The sequence below is a fragment of the Sus scrofa genome, chromosome 6, assembly GCF_054392235.1.
Source record: "Sus scrofa isolate SSC_HxYL_T2T_F1_AM1 chromosome 6, Sscrofa_HxYL_maternal_Yorkshire_Landrace_v2.0, whole genome shotgun sequence".
Taxonomy (NCBI): Eukaryota; Metazoa; Chordata; class Mammalia; order Artiodactyla; family Suidae; genus Sus; species Sus scrofa.
Window position 1 is genome coordinate 160,290,959 of NC_139388.1, and position 14,042 is coordinate 160,305,000.

Here is a 14,042-nt window from a genome sequence, read left to right on the forward strand (position 1 = left end):
GACTAGGTTGACACGACATGGCTTTGATAACTGCTTGGAAGATTTGGCAGAAGACTGGAACAAGAATGAAGGGATAAAGGGCAAGCTGAAACTAGAGAACGAGGGAGCTCCCGTCATGGCACAGCAGAAACAAATCAGACTAGTATCCATGAGGATGCGGGTTCGATCCTTAGTCTTGCCCAGTGGGTGGGGGATGGGGATCTGGCTTTGCTGTGAGCTGTGGTGTAGGTCGCAGATGCAGCTCGGATCTGGCGTTGCTGTGGCTGTGGTGTAGGCCAGCAGCTGTAGCTCCGATTGGACCCCTAGCCTGGGAATTTCCATGTGCTGTGGGTGTGGCCCTGAAAAGAAAAAAAAAAAAAAACTGGAGAAAAAGATGCCTTTTGGAAGTCATCTTCACGGAGGTCATAACTGAAACTATTGGAACAGCTGAGATCTCAGTGGAGCGGCAAGGATACAACCCAAGGAAGGCCCACATTTATCTGGTAGAACACAGAAGTGAATGACTGGAAAGAGAGAGGTGTTTGAGAAACAGCAAGAAAAGCATAGTGGCAAAATTAGGGATGCTAGGAAATTCAAGGTCATAGAAGAGAGGGGGAGGCAGTAGGTGATGCTCCAGAATAATCGGGAGACTCTTGCATGGATAGGCAGAGCTGGTCAGCTAAAAGACACGAAGCTTTGGGTCCCTGACTTTGGAAAATATGATGCTTCATGCTTCAGACTGCCTTCTTAAAGCTTGTGGGCTTAGGGCGGCCACTGCTGATTTCAACCATAAATAGCTTCTGTGACCTCTCCCTGGCTTCTTTGCTGTCCATATTCTAGATTTTGGAGTTTCAACCTACCCGCAAAGCCCAGAAACTCCGCTGGTGGCCTTGGACAGATCTAGGTCCCCAGTGCCCTTTCCGGTCTGTGAGGCGCTGATCTCCTGCCAAGAGGCTGAAGACAACTGAGTGGGAGAACGGGAAATTAAATTCCTCTTCAGTTATTTCTAGTCATTACCGATAACTGCGTTTCCTTTGTCGTAGATGGAGCATTCAGCTCAAACAAAATACAGTTACACTTCTGTCTCCATCCTTAGAAGCAGGACCCATTTTTCCTTTCCCTTGGGACTGAGAAATAAAGTGAGAAAAATGATCCTCCTTTCATTATTCTCCATCATCCAGTGTTTGTTGAATGAATGAATCTCTTCTAGGCTGAAGGAAGTTCACTGATCCTCAGCGCTGAGATGTGAAGGGGGAGCTTGGTGCTTGGTGGCCGGCAAGGTTAACCTGACCTTCCCAGGTGCTCTGTGAACCTCTGACTCACTTCACTGGAGAGGTCCATCCTGCCACCTGCCAGGGCTTCTGAGAGAAAATAGCTGGCTTGATGCCATCGGATAGCGTAGGAGGGCCAGTCTGCGGCCAAAGCCTGCCACTGCCCATGCCTTATCCCCAAGGGTGATTCAGTGGCCCCTCCGGCCTTCACTATACTCACTTAGAAAGTGTAGATAATAGCTTAGTAATTCATAGGATGTTGTGAGAAGCAGATACCAATGCAAAGGAAAATGACTTGTAAGCTGTAACACGCTATGCAAATGTTATCATTCGAGCGGATCAGAATATAGGGAAGTTTGCCCTTCAAACTCAGCAGGGGAAGAAGATGAGTTCTCAGTCTCTGAGACGGTTGGGACACTGTGCAAAAGTCTTACTTTCCTTTTCTTTTCTTTGGCCATGCCCATGGTATGTGAAAGTTTCTGGGTCACGGGTCAAACCTGTGCCATTGCAGTGACCCACGCTGCTGCAGTGACAAAGCTGAGTCCTTAACCTGCTGGGCCGCAAGGGAACTCATTTTTTTTCTCCTTTTTTGGCCACCCAGTGGCATGTGGAGTTCTGGGATCAGATCTGAGCATGCCTCACTCAATGCCGGATCCTTTAACCCACTGTGCCGGGCCAGAAATCGAACCTGTGCCCTGGCGTCTGCAGAGATGCTGCTGATCCCATTGCACCACAATGGGAACTCCTCTTTTTTTTTTGTCTTTTTGCCTTTTCTAGGGCCGCACCCACGGCATATGGAGGTTCCCAGGCTAGGGGCCTACGCCAGAGGCACAGCGACGCAGGATCCAAGCTCATGCCAATGCCAGGTCCTTAACCCACTGAGCAAGGCCAGGGACCAAACCCTCAACCTCATGGTTCCTGGTCGGATTCGTTAACCACTGCGCCACAACGGGAACTCCGGGAACTCCTTTTTTATTTATTTATTTACTTTAAGTCTTACTTTTCTTGGGATAATCTACAGAGTGGATTGTTAACACACAAACAATGCAGTAGGTGTTGCCCCTGCTCTCTGGGATTGAGGTGTCCCTTCTGCTTTGTTCCGCTGAAAAAGACATCCTGGATAAGATGGTCAAAACCATCATACTCATGCCCAGTATTTTCTGGTTCTGCAGGGGTGGTACTTCCAAACATCAGTGTGTTTTCCAAGGAGCTCTTGGAACGCTCTTGGAAAAGATGTTTTATATAAGTACAAGCATTTCTTGGAGATACTGTGGGTTTGGTTCCAGATCGCTGTAATGAAGCCAATGTTGCAATACAGCGAGTCACACAAAATTTTGGTTTCCCAGTGCATATACGTTATGTTTATACTGAGCGGTGGTCTATTAAGCATGCAGCCTCCTTATGTCTAAAGCCAGTGTACATTCCTGAATTAAAAAACACTTTATTGCTAAACAGTGCTGACCACCATCTGAGGCTTCAGCAGATTGTAACCATTTTGCAGTGGTAACAGTAAAGGCCACTGACCACAGATCACAGTAACAAATGTAATAATAATGTAAGATTTTGAAGTATTGCATGAGTATTACCAAAACATGATACACAGAGACCTGAAGTGAGCAAATGCTGTTGAAAATTGGTGCCGATAGACTTGCTTCACAGAGGGTTGCCACAAATCTTTAATTTGTGTTTAAAAAAAAAAAGTATCTTCAAAGCACAATGAAATGAAGTTCAATAAAATGAGGTATGCTTGTATGTGTTAATTTTCGTTTGTTTCCTTTTTCTGAGAGAAGGAGAAACATGAATGTTTTCAGGGCTTTTCTGGTAGGTGCCAGGCACTTGACACATCAGCTTCTTAAATCCCTGGCAATAAGATTAGACATTACTAATCTTATTTCACAGACAAGGAGACCTAAGCCCAGAGAGGTGAAGCCCCTTGTATAAGGTGGGAGACAGGCTGCAGGCAGAGCTTTTTTGGCTCCAGAGTCAGTGCTGCTTTTACCACCATGGACTCTCTCCTTTCCAAAGTGTCTCTCTTATGAGCGTTTTTCCAAATTTCCTCTCCGGAACAGTTCAGTGGTTGTGGCTATGCGGGCAGTTGAGCCCCTGTTCACCAGAAAAGATGAGACTGGGAGCTGTCTTCGACTTGGAGACATCTTTCCAAACAGCCATTCTCGGGCAAGGACCAATGGACTGATCCCTTTCTGTCCCCTCACCGCTTAATTGCAGTGCTTTCCCACTTGATTAGTTCCCGGACTCCGTGCCAAGTGCTTTAAAAGGCAGGTAGGGGAGACTTCTCCTCTGTTCCCCTGGCAGCCTGCCATCACCCGCAGAATCTGCTGCTTGCTGTTTCAGAAAGGGATCCACACTGAAGGCATTTTTTCTCGGCCGTGAAATTTACATATCACAACCTTGCTGACCGAAGCAGGAATGAGGACTCCAGGGGCTGAGTCTGGGAGCGGGGACAGAACCTTTGGAGGGGGAGAGAGAGACGGGGAGGGAAGAGCTTATTTTATTACCCAGGAATAAAAACATTGTGAGTAATGAATAAGGTCCGAAAGCAGTAAATCTGGAACTCCAGAGGTAGGTGTGTAACGTGCTGAAGAACAATCTAAGCCCTCGCCTCTTCTGCAGAGATGAGGTATTGGGGCTGCTTTTCACAGCCCGAATTTCATTAAATGGTCTTTTAAGGGTTAGGATTACAAGAAGTCAAGTCCGACTGGTTCATAATGATGATTTATGGCTGTGTTGTCGACTCCCCGACCCTTCTGTACAAGGGGATGGAGAAAATACATAATTTGTTGCTCATTAACTCCAAGATCTGTCAGGGCTGCCTCAGAAGCCATGTGGTCCTGGAGTCATGTGTCTGCTAAATGGCTTCAGCCTGGTTCTGTCCTTGAAAATACGTAGTTGTTATTCTACAGTGGAAATCTTTTTGAATAACAAAAGAAATAATAAAAATGAACTCAATGTAGTCAGCTGTGGGTCTTTGAACTTGAGAGTCAGAATATCTGGTCTCTACTTTTAATTGGGTCAGCCTCCTAGCCTCAGATCCTTCTGATGAGTCACTCTTTCTCAGTGCCTTAGTATTCCCACCTGTAGACTGGGTATATTGTCTTCACAGAGTTGCAGATTAAATGAAACTGAATTATGAAAAAAAATAAAAGATTTCTATTATTAACATTGTTATTGGGAACTTGAGGGGCCATCAGATGTTCTCTTTATAATCCTCCCATGAGAGGAAGCGCCTTTTTTTTTTTTTTTTTTTTTTTTTTTTGGCGGTACTCATGGCATGTGGAAGTTCCTGGGCCAGGATTGAACCCACACCACAGCAGTGACCCAAGATGCTGCAGTGACAATGCTGGATCCTTAACCTACTGTGCCACAAGAGAACTTCGAGGAAACATTTTATTTTATTTATTTATTTATTTATTTTTAAATTATTTTTCTTTCCCATGGCACATGGAGTTCCCAGACCAGAGATCAGATCCAAGTTGCATTGCCACAGTTGTGGCAATGCTGGATCCTTAACCCACTGTGCCAGCCCTGGGGTAGAACCTGTGTCCTAGAGCTCCAGAGTTGCTGCCAATCTATTGCACCACAGCAGGAACTCCTGGATGAAACATTTTAATTAGCAGCTTGCTATATGCAAGATGGTGACATTGAAAACTGAAGTTTTATTTATTTTTTGGTCTTTTTAGGGCTGCACGTGTGGCATATGGAGGTTCCCAGGTTAAGGGTCGAATTGGAGCTGTAGCCACTGGCCTACACCACAGCCACAGCAACACCAGATCCAAGCTGTGTCTGCGACCTATACCACAGCTTGCAGCACCGCCAGATCCTTAACTTGCTGAGTGAGGCCAGGGATCGAACCTGCGTCCTCATGGATACTAGTCAGATTCATTTCCGCTGAGCCATGATGGGAACTCTGAAAACTGAAATTTTAGAATGAGGGAATGTTAGAGCTGAAAAGAGTCCTTGAGCTGTCAGCAGACACTTTCTCCCTAAGATGACTGAAGCGGAGAGGTGATTTCCCTGAGATAATGAGTAAGTTCATGTACGAGATGCTGATTGGCAGTGGAAACCCACATGTTCTTTTGTTCTGTCTGATGCTGATATCACACTGAAGCCAAGCCAGTTTAGAAACAGTTTCTTAATCTGAGGCAGGGATGGTGCACGGGGTCTTGGTTCTGCTCCCTGCCTGTGGTGTCATCCGCAGGAGGTGCCTTTCCTCTGCTACCGCTTACTGCCTTTGCTTGGTTGGAAAACTACCGGTGGAGGTAGCACAGGAGAACTAGGAATAAACGTCATTGCACTTATGAAGTAATAAATCACGTTGTCCAGCACCCTCTTTCTGCAAGTGGAGAAACTAACTTATCCTAAATCACTCAGTGACTAGAGACTCGAACCCTGGCCCCTTGACTCCTGGTTTCGTGTTTGTCCCCCCTGTGTCTAAAGTCATGTGAGCATGATTTATAAATAAAGAAGAATAGGAAAGAGAGAACCCTGTGGTGGTGATAAAACATCTGGAATGTGTTAGCCAGTAAAGGTTACATAGGGTAAAAGTATAAACAGGTTCAAAAGGGGAATTAGACCAGGAATGGTAGGAAAGAATGCTGGGTAGAGTCAGAACACCTGGGTCTAATCTTTAGATGTGAGTTAATTTGGACCTCAGTTTCTTCCATATATAATGGATCCTTTCATTTCTGACTGGCTAGGCTTTTCCGATTTTACTCTGCAGCATGTTGTCAGAGGACGCTTGGTACTGTTTAGAGGACGTTTCCAGTTTTGCAATAAAGCAACTGTGAGGACCACCATCCCGCTCCCTTTCATCCATTTGTTCTCTCAGCTGATTGTCCTGCTCTCCCAGGAAAGGATTAAGCCAGGACGTCAGACCGGACTGACCTCTGACCATCTCTCTCTAACACAGAATCGTATGGTCTAGGAGACTCAGTACGATCTAGGAAACCCAAGGGGAGCCCTTAAATCAAGCGCTTATAAACACAGAATCTCTGTATAAATGTTAGCACTGCTAGGAGCGCTTCTCACCACTGCACCTGCTTGCCTCTGAGCCCAGCTGGCATTGCATGGCCATGTTCCCTGAAGATGGGAGCCCTGGACCTGGATCAGACCCTTTGCCTCGACGCCTTCCCCAGCTGCAAAAGAATAACTGGAGGCTTTGAAAAGGAGTGCCCGGATATGTCAGTCTATTGCTTCCCTTGCGGTTGTGAACATGCTCTCTGATCCCTGAAAGGGCAAGTGTGGCTCATCAGCCTTCCTTTGGAGGAAGTGTGAAAGGGACTCTGTGGTGAGGGATGAGTTGAGCCCTGGACTGTGGTTGCCACCAGGAAGTGGCGGGGCTGTGCTGTGGAGTTAAGACAAAGGCAGCCAGGCACAGGATGGATAGTGGTGCGTCACCAACGCAGAATCAGTAGGCATTTGAGTCAGCTGCCTGAACGCCCCCCCCCGCTTTGTTTCTGCTTTTTAGGGTTGAACCCATGGCATATGGAAGTTCCCAGGTTAGGGGTCAAATCGGAGCTACAGCTGCAAGCCTACACCACAGCCACAGCAAGGTGGAATCTGAGCTGCATCTGCGACCTACACTACAGCCCATGGCAACGCTGGATCCTCAACCCACCGAGTGAGGCCAGGGATTGAACCTGCATCCTCATGGATACTAGTTGAATTTGTTTCTGCTGTGCCACAACAGGAACTCCCCGCCCCGCCCCCCATTCTTAATGTAAAGCCGGCTAGTTTGGGTTGTGGTGCGTCCCCTCTTGGAATCTCAATCTGTCTCTTAGCGTTGTGAGGATTTCATAAAATAAAGTATATAAAAAAGCAATATGTGGATGCAGGAGGTGATCAATGGTTGGTAATTCTTTTCTTAGCGGTGGTAGGTCTCCCCCCTAAGCATTAAGGAGATGGCTCAGTGGGATGGAGGAAGGGCATGAATGAAAACGCAGAACCCAGACTCCCACCCTGTCCTTCAGGATGGAGGAGACAACGCAGGCTGCCTTGGGATTTCCCAAACTCTGAAGGGCCCTGTATGAAAGGTCCTCGGTTTGTAGGCTTATGTTCTTCTCATCATGCCACACTTCTAAAAGGGAAAATGAAAGAATCACTTTCCATGACCCAGAGCATGTCCTGGTCATGTTACCTCCATTCTGTCAGGGACCCTACAGAGTTGAAGTTACTTTTGAAGGACACGAGGTAGCTGGCAGAGATTGGATTCAAACCTGGGACTGGATCTGGGAGCAAACACCCTTTCCTACAGAAATCTCTGCCATGGCTCAGCATGGCACAGGCTGAGGCCCTGTGTAGGGTTAGATCGTTGTTGGTGACCCTTTACTGCAAATCCCAGAATCCAGAGATCTGCTCAGACCCTCTGATATCCTGGCCATCCTTAACCATGTCCTCAATTCTTTCTTTTTTTTTTTTGGCTTTTTTTTTTTTTGGCTTTTTTTGCTATTTCTTGGGCCGCTCCCGAGGCATATGGAGGTTCCCAGGCTAGGGGTCCAATCAGAGCTGTAGCCGCCGGCCTACGCCAGAGCCACAGCAATGCAGGATCCGAGCCGCATCTGCAACCTACACCACAGCTCATGGCAACGCCGGATCGTTAACCCACTGAGCAAGGGCAGGGACCGAACCCACGACCTCATGGTTCCTAGTCGGATTCGTTAACCACTGCGCCACGACGGGAACTCTGTCGATTCTTTCTGTTTGTCTTTTTAGGGCCACTCCTGCAGCATAGGGAGGTTCCCAGGCTAAAGGTCAAATTGGCACAGCAGTTGCTGTCCTACATTGCAGCCACAGCAACGCCAGACCCCAGGCACGTCTGCAACCTACAGTGCAGCTCATGGGAATGCCGGATTCTTAGCCCACTGAGCGAGATCAGGGATGGAACCTGTGTCCCCACAGATCCTAGTCCGGTTCATTACCACTGAGTCACAACAGGAACTCCCTCCTTGATTCCTCATTTACTTTTTTCCTATAACTAAATATTTAATTATCTCTCTCTGATTAAAACAAATATATATATGTGTGTGTATATATATACCTATGTATACATATTGTATGTGCATGTATGTATAATACATTTACATATTATATGGTTTATATGTGATATATTTACATATAAATATATTTGATTGCATATTTTTCTTGTTACAAAGGTACTGTATGGCCATGTAAGCCTTTTTTTAAAAACGGAAAAAACTGACCTTGTTTGCACTTTGATCTTTTCTCTCATGCATATTTGTTTATATTCGTTGTTTTTGTTGTTTTTACTTTTTAAAAAAATTTATTATTTTTTAAATTTTATCGGAGTTGACTTACAAGGTTGTATTAGCTTCAGGTGTACAGCAAAGTGAATCAAATCATCCATAAATATATATATCCATTCTTTTTTCCCATATAGGTTATTGCAGAATATTGCATAGATTTCCCTGTGCTATACAGTAGGTTCTTGTTAGCTATCTTTTCCCATGCATATTTGTGTCTGTATACTTAAAACATAGAAAATAGAAAACTGGAATTTTCTGGCCTATGACCTGCAGTTACATACTGAGCATCATCTTATGCCACTGAATATCCTTCACAGCCTCACTGTTGATGACGGGTCTCAATATCGTCTGACTTCCCTGTGGGTTGCCTTTCAGATCATCACGGGGGAATTCTACCGCATCTATTACCTGAAGGAGAAGTCCCGGTCGACAATCCAGAATCCCTATGTGGCAGCCCTCTATAAGCAAGTGGGCTGCTTCCTCTTCGGCTGTGCCATCAGCCAGTCCTTCACGGACATTGCCAAGGTCTCCATAGGGCGCCTGCGTCCTCACTTCTTGAGCGTCTGCAACCCCGATTTCAGCCAGATCAACTGCTCCGAAGGCTACATCCAAAACTACAAGTGTAGAGGCGAGGACAGCAAAGTCCAGGAAGCCAGGTGAGATTCCACCTCGTGAGGCACCGTCACGTTCACACCTTTGCTGCAGGCAGTTCAGTAAACACCTGCTCCGTAAAATGACAGGCTCAGTGCTGGGCCTGGGTGCAGATGGTGAATAATGCAGAGTCCCATTGTTCAGGAACTCACACTCAAATGGTTGAGACAGATAGTGAATAGACAGTTACAAGAGAGCCTCGCTAAGTCCCTCCAGTCATTTATTCATTCTTTCATGTATTCATGCATTCACGGATATCTGCTAGGTTCCAGGCAGTGTGTCCAAAGCATGACCAAGGATGCAAAAATGGACAAGGCAGTGCCGCTCTTGGGGGTTCACAGTCTAGGGAGGAGAGACAGATGGACAAACGTGTCTCGAGGATATGAATACAGCCCTTACCCGCCCTCTCTTGCTCTTGCAGGAAGTCCTTCTTCTCTGGCCATGCCTCCTTCTCCATGTACACTATGCTGTATCTGATGGTAAGTACTCTGCCTCTGATTCCGATGGGAGTCTAGCCCCAGCTTAAATCCTTTCTCCACGGAGAGCCCTCACATGTTTAGGGACAGACCTCACTGGGAGATCCTTAGAAAAGAGGTTCGCTAGAAGAATTAGCTTCTATTCTGAGCTCTGCCCCTGTGTTAGCAGCAGCTGTCTTACTTTCCAGGCTTTTCCCATTTTCAAATAAAAATGCTCTTTGCGGTGGCTGCTGGAGAAGGGTTGAGCACCCACTTTGGGATTAAGTGATAAAGGCACCGGTATAACATTTTATGGTAACAAGCACTGTTTCCTGAAAATCCATTAACTCGGCCGATCCTTTCAAGAACCTTATAAGTAGTTTTATCTTTATTGTGGGCAAGGATCACTAAGTAAGGCTCAGAGATGTCAACTGAGCTGCCAGAATTTACATGGACACCAGAACTAATGCTCAAATCCATGCCTTCTGATCAAATTCCTCGTGGTGTTTGCCATGCCAGTCCTCCGCAGTCCTCTACTGATGGGAAGGCTTGAAAAATCATAATCCAGGAGTTCTCGGTGTAGTTCAGTGATAATGAAACCAACTGGTATCCATGAGGATGCCAGTTTGATCTCTGGCCTTGCTTTGTGGGTTAAGGATCCGGTGTTACCGTGAGCTGTAGTGTAGGTCACAGACGAGGCTTGGATCCCACGTTGCTGTGACTGTGGTGTAGGCAGACCCTTAGCCTGGGAACTTCATATGCCACAGGTGTGGCCCTAAAAAAACCAAAAAAAAAAAAAAAAAAAAAAAATCATTATCTGGCTCCAGAGTGATTTTTGACTTTTCCAGACCCTTTCTGCATCCTTGGACAAACGTGACTATGACTTCAGAATAACCCAGTGCAATAAGAAATCCTTAGCCCTATTGCTTGGGTTCAAAGACCAAGGCCCAGAGAGGATATGCAGCGTGTTATGGGGCCTTCCGCTAGTGGTGGAGCCAGGATCTGCCCTGGTCGCCAGGATGCCCTGGCCGTGGCCGAGGTCCTGCCCTGACTTCCTGGAGACTCCAGGACGGCGCAGGTGAAGCGCCCTGCTCCCCTCCAGCTGCCACGCAGACAGGGCTGGTCTGTTTCCCTTTGTCAGTTAAATGTGGTCCCCCTGCCTTTCCTCTCCCCTTGAATGAGGTCCCTGTGCCAAGGCACTTCCTGCTTTCAGCTGCTCTGGTGGGGTTCAGAGCGGGAAGGCGCTGAGAGGTCAGTTGTCGCTCAGAGGAGCATAAGCTGTTTGGAAAAAGAGCGTTTTGATGCCGACTCATTTAAAAAACATAATTAGGAGGTGGAAAAAACAGCAGAGTTGTTTTGTTTCCCCAGTCCTTACCAAGTCTGGAGGCCTCCGGGCTTCCCGTTACCTAGGCTGCAGAGCTGAGAAGTGGGCCCCAGCCTCTCTAAAAACATGAAATGTAGATTTTATTGCTTCATGTATGACCCTTCTCACCCTTCTTCATTTCCTTGTTGTTGTTTTTGTTTTTTGCTTTGCTTTTGGAAAGGGCAGTTTAGCAAGGATAGTTCAGTTCCTTTTCCATTTTTATATTTTACCCAGGGCTGGAAGCAATTTTACAAATGTGATTTCAGTGTTTTGTAAAGTAGAAGTGCTGACAGGTTTCTGGTGCCCTCTCTGTGCCAGGCACTGTGTTGAGCTCATGCTGTAACTTATAAATTCTCTCAGTAACTGAAATGAGATGTGTTTTGGTTACACTGCTTTCAGTTTTAAACAAACAAACCTGAATCTAAGGGGCAGGAAAAGCCTTTGAAGGCTGATCTTTATGACTCCAGCATGGTTGTATGTTCTTTTCTTTGTGCTGCACAACAGAAAACAAAACCAAGCAAATCTCTGCAGGGTAAACTTAAAGAATATAAGCTCCAGGAGTTCCCTGGTGGCTCAGTGGGTTAAGGACCTGGTGTTGTCCTGGCTGTGGCTCTGGTTACAGCTGTGGCATCGGTCCCATCCCTGACCCGGGAACTTCGGCAGGTGTGGCCAAAAAAAAAGAATAAAGCTCCAACCCCAATTTCAGATTTCACTTGAAGGCGACCTACCTTTTTTCAGATCTGCTTTAATGGGTGAGAAGAAGCCCTCATACCCCTACCGCTCGTCGCCTCCTACCAGCTATGATTATGGCACGAGCTGTCTCTGGGGCTGATGGGTGAGTGGTGGGTTGTGATGAGATGTTTATTTGCATCTCTGAGGAAGGAAAAAAATTATAGTGCCTTTATATTCCAGGAAGGAAGGGAGAGAGGAAAGGAAGAGAGTGGGAGAAGGAGAGAAGTCTCCTTAATCCTTCATCTCTGAAGTGTATTTTTACACACAGTCCCCCGTGTGCACACCACACACTCTTAGGAAATATACACACATATATACACACAAATATATACACATTCAGCATCCATATCTCAAAGACGCCCACAGGTACACTGCAAACACAGGGCTCTCTATTTCTTTCTTTTTTTTTTGTCTTTTTTTTTGCTATTTCTTGGGCCGCTCCCGCGGCATATGGAGGTTCCCAGGCTAGGGGTCGAATCGGAGCTGTAGCCACCGGCCTACTCCAGAGCCACAGCAACACGGGATCCGAGCCGCGTCTGCAACCTACACCACAGCTCACGGCAACGCCGGATCGTTAACCCACTGAGCAAGGGCAGGGACCGAACCCGCAACCTCATGGTTCCTAGTCGGATTCGTTAACCACTGCACCACGACGGGAACTCCCAGGGCTCTCTATTTCACTCGAAGATAATCTTGTCCTGAAACACCCTTTGAAGGTAAGGGCTAAACAATTAAAGAGGACACTGCTCTTCACCTGGGCTCCTTTTTATGAGATATACACAGAAATCTCAGCCCTTCGGAAGTCCAAGTTGCAAAGTTTCTATAAAGGAAGTTTGAAGAACACCACTGCCACCTGTTTGGGGGAATGGGAAATCCTGAAGCCCATCAGAGAAGCCCCTAGACCCTCCCATGGTGCTTTCATGTTGGGCAGCAGGAAGTGCCCGAGTTGGACGCATGAGAGTCTGGCCTCCCCCGGGTCCTACAGGCTTCTGTTAAGGTAGCCTGTGATCCGCAGCTTCCTTGCACCCTTGAGGAGAATCCCATTGGAACCAGCTGGCTATGGCATTGACAGCATTTGCCTTTAGAGTTGGGCAGACCTAGGTGGTTCTGGCCGTGCCAGTTACTATTGGTGGATCCGTGAGTTGGTTGCTTAGGTTTCGAACCTCACTGCACTCATCTGTCAAGTGGGGACAAGTGTGTCTGTTTTGGTAGAGTTGTGGCCCTGCTCTCCCCATCTGTTACATATAAGAGGGAAAACACGGTGTCTGCTGATGTCTCAATCTCTGTGGTTCTGTTTGAGGTTCGGGCTACCCTTGGTGCCGAGAGGGAAGATGGGAAGCCATCAGATACTAGCTTAGGCCCACATTCCTGTGGAGTTCAGAGAGTGGCAGACCAGAAGCACCGGCCATGCCTTCTCCAGAGCTTTTGGCACCAGCCGCCATCTAGAACCGCCCATGGCTTTGGAGGGCGCTCCATGTTGGGTTTTGATTTGTGAATTGGATAGCTTGCAAAAACCATGCCCCAAACACCAAATTATCTCTGGGCATGGAAGCTTAAGGGTGAGGTTAAGCCTTGGTAGAGATTAATGCAAATCTTAATCAGAGAAATCCACAGTGTATTTAACCATAAACGGTGCTTCCTACCCTCAAGCCCTGGTCTAAACTCCGGAGGACCAAACCACATTTGGATTGGCCCGGCACCTACATGGTCAGGGATTGAGGTTGACCTGGCTATCTGGATAAAATGCCAACACTGGAGCAGGCACCGATTCACGTAGCATACCTGGAGTTACCTCTGTTGTACCAGGCACCCTGCCACCTCCTCGGGCTACTAGATGAATCAGACCTGGGCCTTGCCCTCAAGAAACTCACTTGTGCTTTCAACATTCATCATTCAGCACATATTTAGCAAGGGACTATTATGCACCAAGACCTGTGCTAGGGGCGGGAATATAGCAATTGGCAAGGCATGGTCATGGCCCTTGGGGAGTTCATTCTAGAGGAGCAGGTAGACAATGATGATAGTCTGGTCCATGGTGCAGGAGGGGACGAGGGTGTATAGGTTATTATGGAAGCTCAGAATTGCGGCACCCTTGCTAAGCTGGAATGGAAGGTGGGAGCCAGGAAGGGCTTCCCATATGGTAGTCCTGTGAAAGTGAGAGGGTTGGAAGAACTACCTGCGCGCAGGTGGAAGGAGGATGGTGGTGAAAATCTGCAGCTTTGATGGCCGGTAAGAAGCAGGGCGTGGAGGGCATGCTGAGAGCTGAGAAGACTCCTGGAGTCATCAGTCCCAGCTCCTCCTTTTGCAGCTT

General features: G+C 47.1%; 1 protein-coding gene across 8 annotated transcripts in view; it reads left to right on the forward strand.

Moving 5' to 3' along the window:
• PLPP3 (phospholipid phosphatase 3) overlaps positions 1–14,042 on the forward strand; it is a 94,170-nt gene that overhangs the window by 55,326 nt on the left and 24,802 nt on the right. For all 8 annotated transcript variants that reach the window (XR_014808229.1, XR_014808230.1, XR_014808231.1 and 5 more), the window contains 2 exons: positions 8,906–9,186; positions 9,603–9,660. Coding sequence is in view for 2 of the 8 variants with exons in the window: in XM_005665388.4 (XP_005665445.1) it covers positions 8,906–9,186; positions 9,603–9,660 (339 nt within the window). In the remaining 6 variants the exon portion in view is untranslated. The remainder of the gene's footprint in view (positions 1–8,905; positions 9,187–9,602; positions 9,661–14,042) is intronic.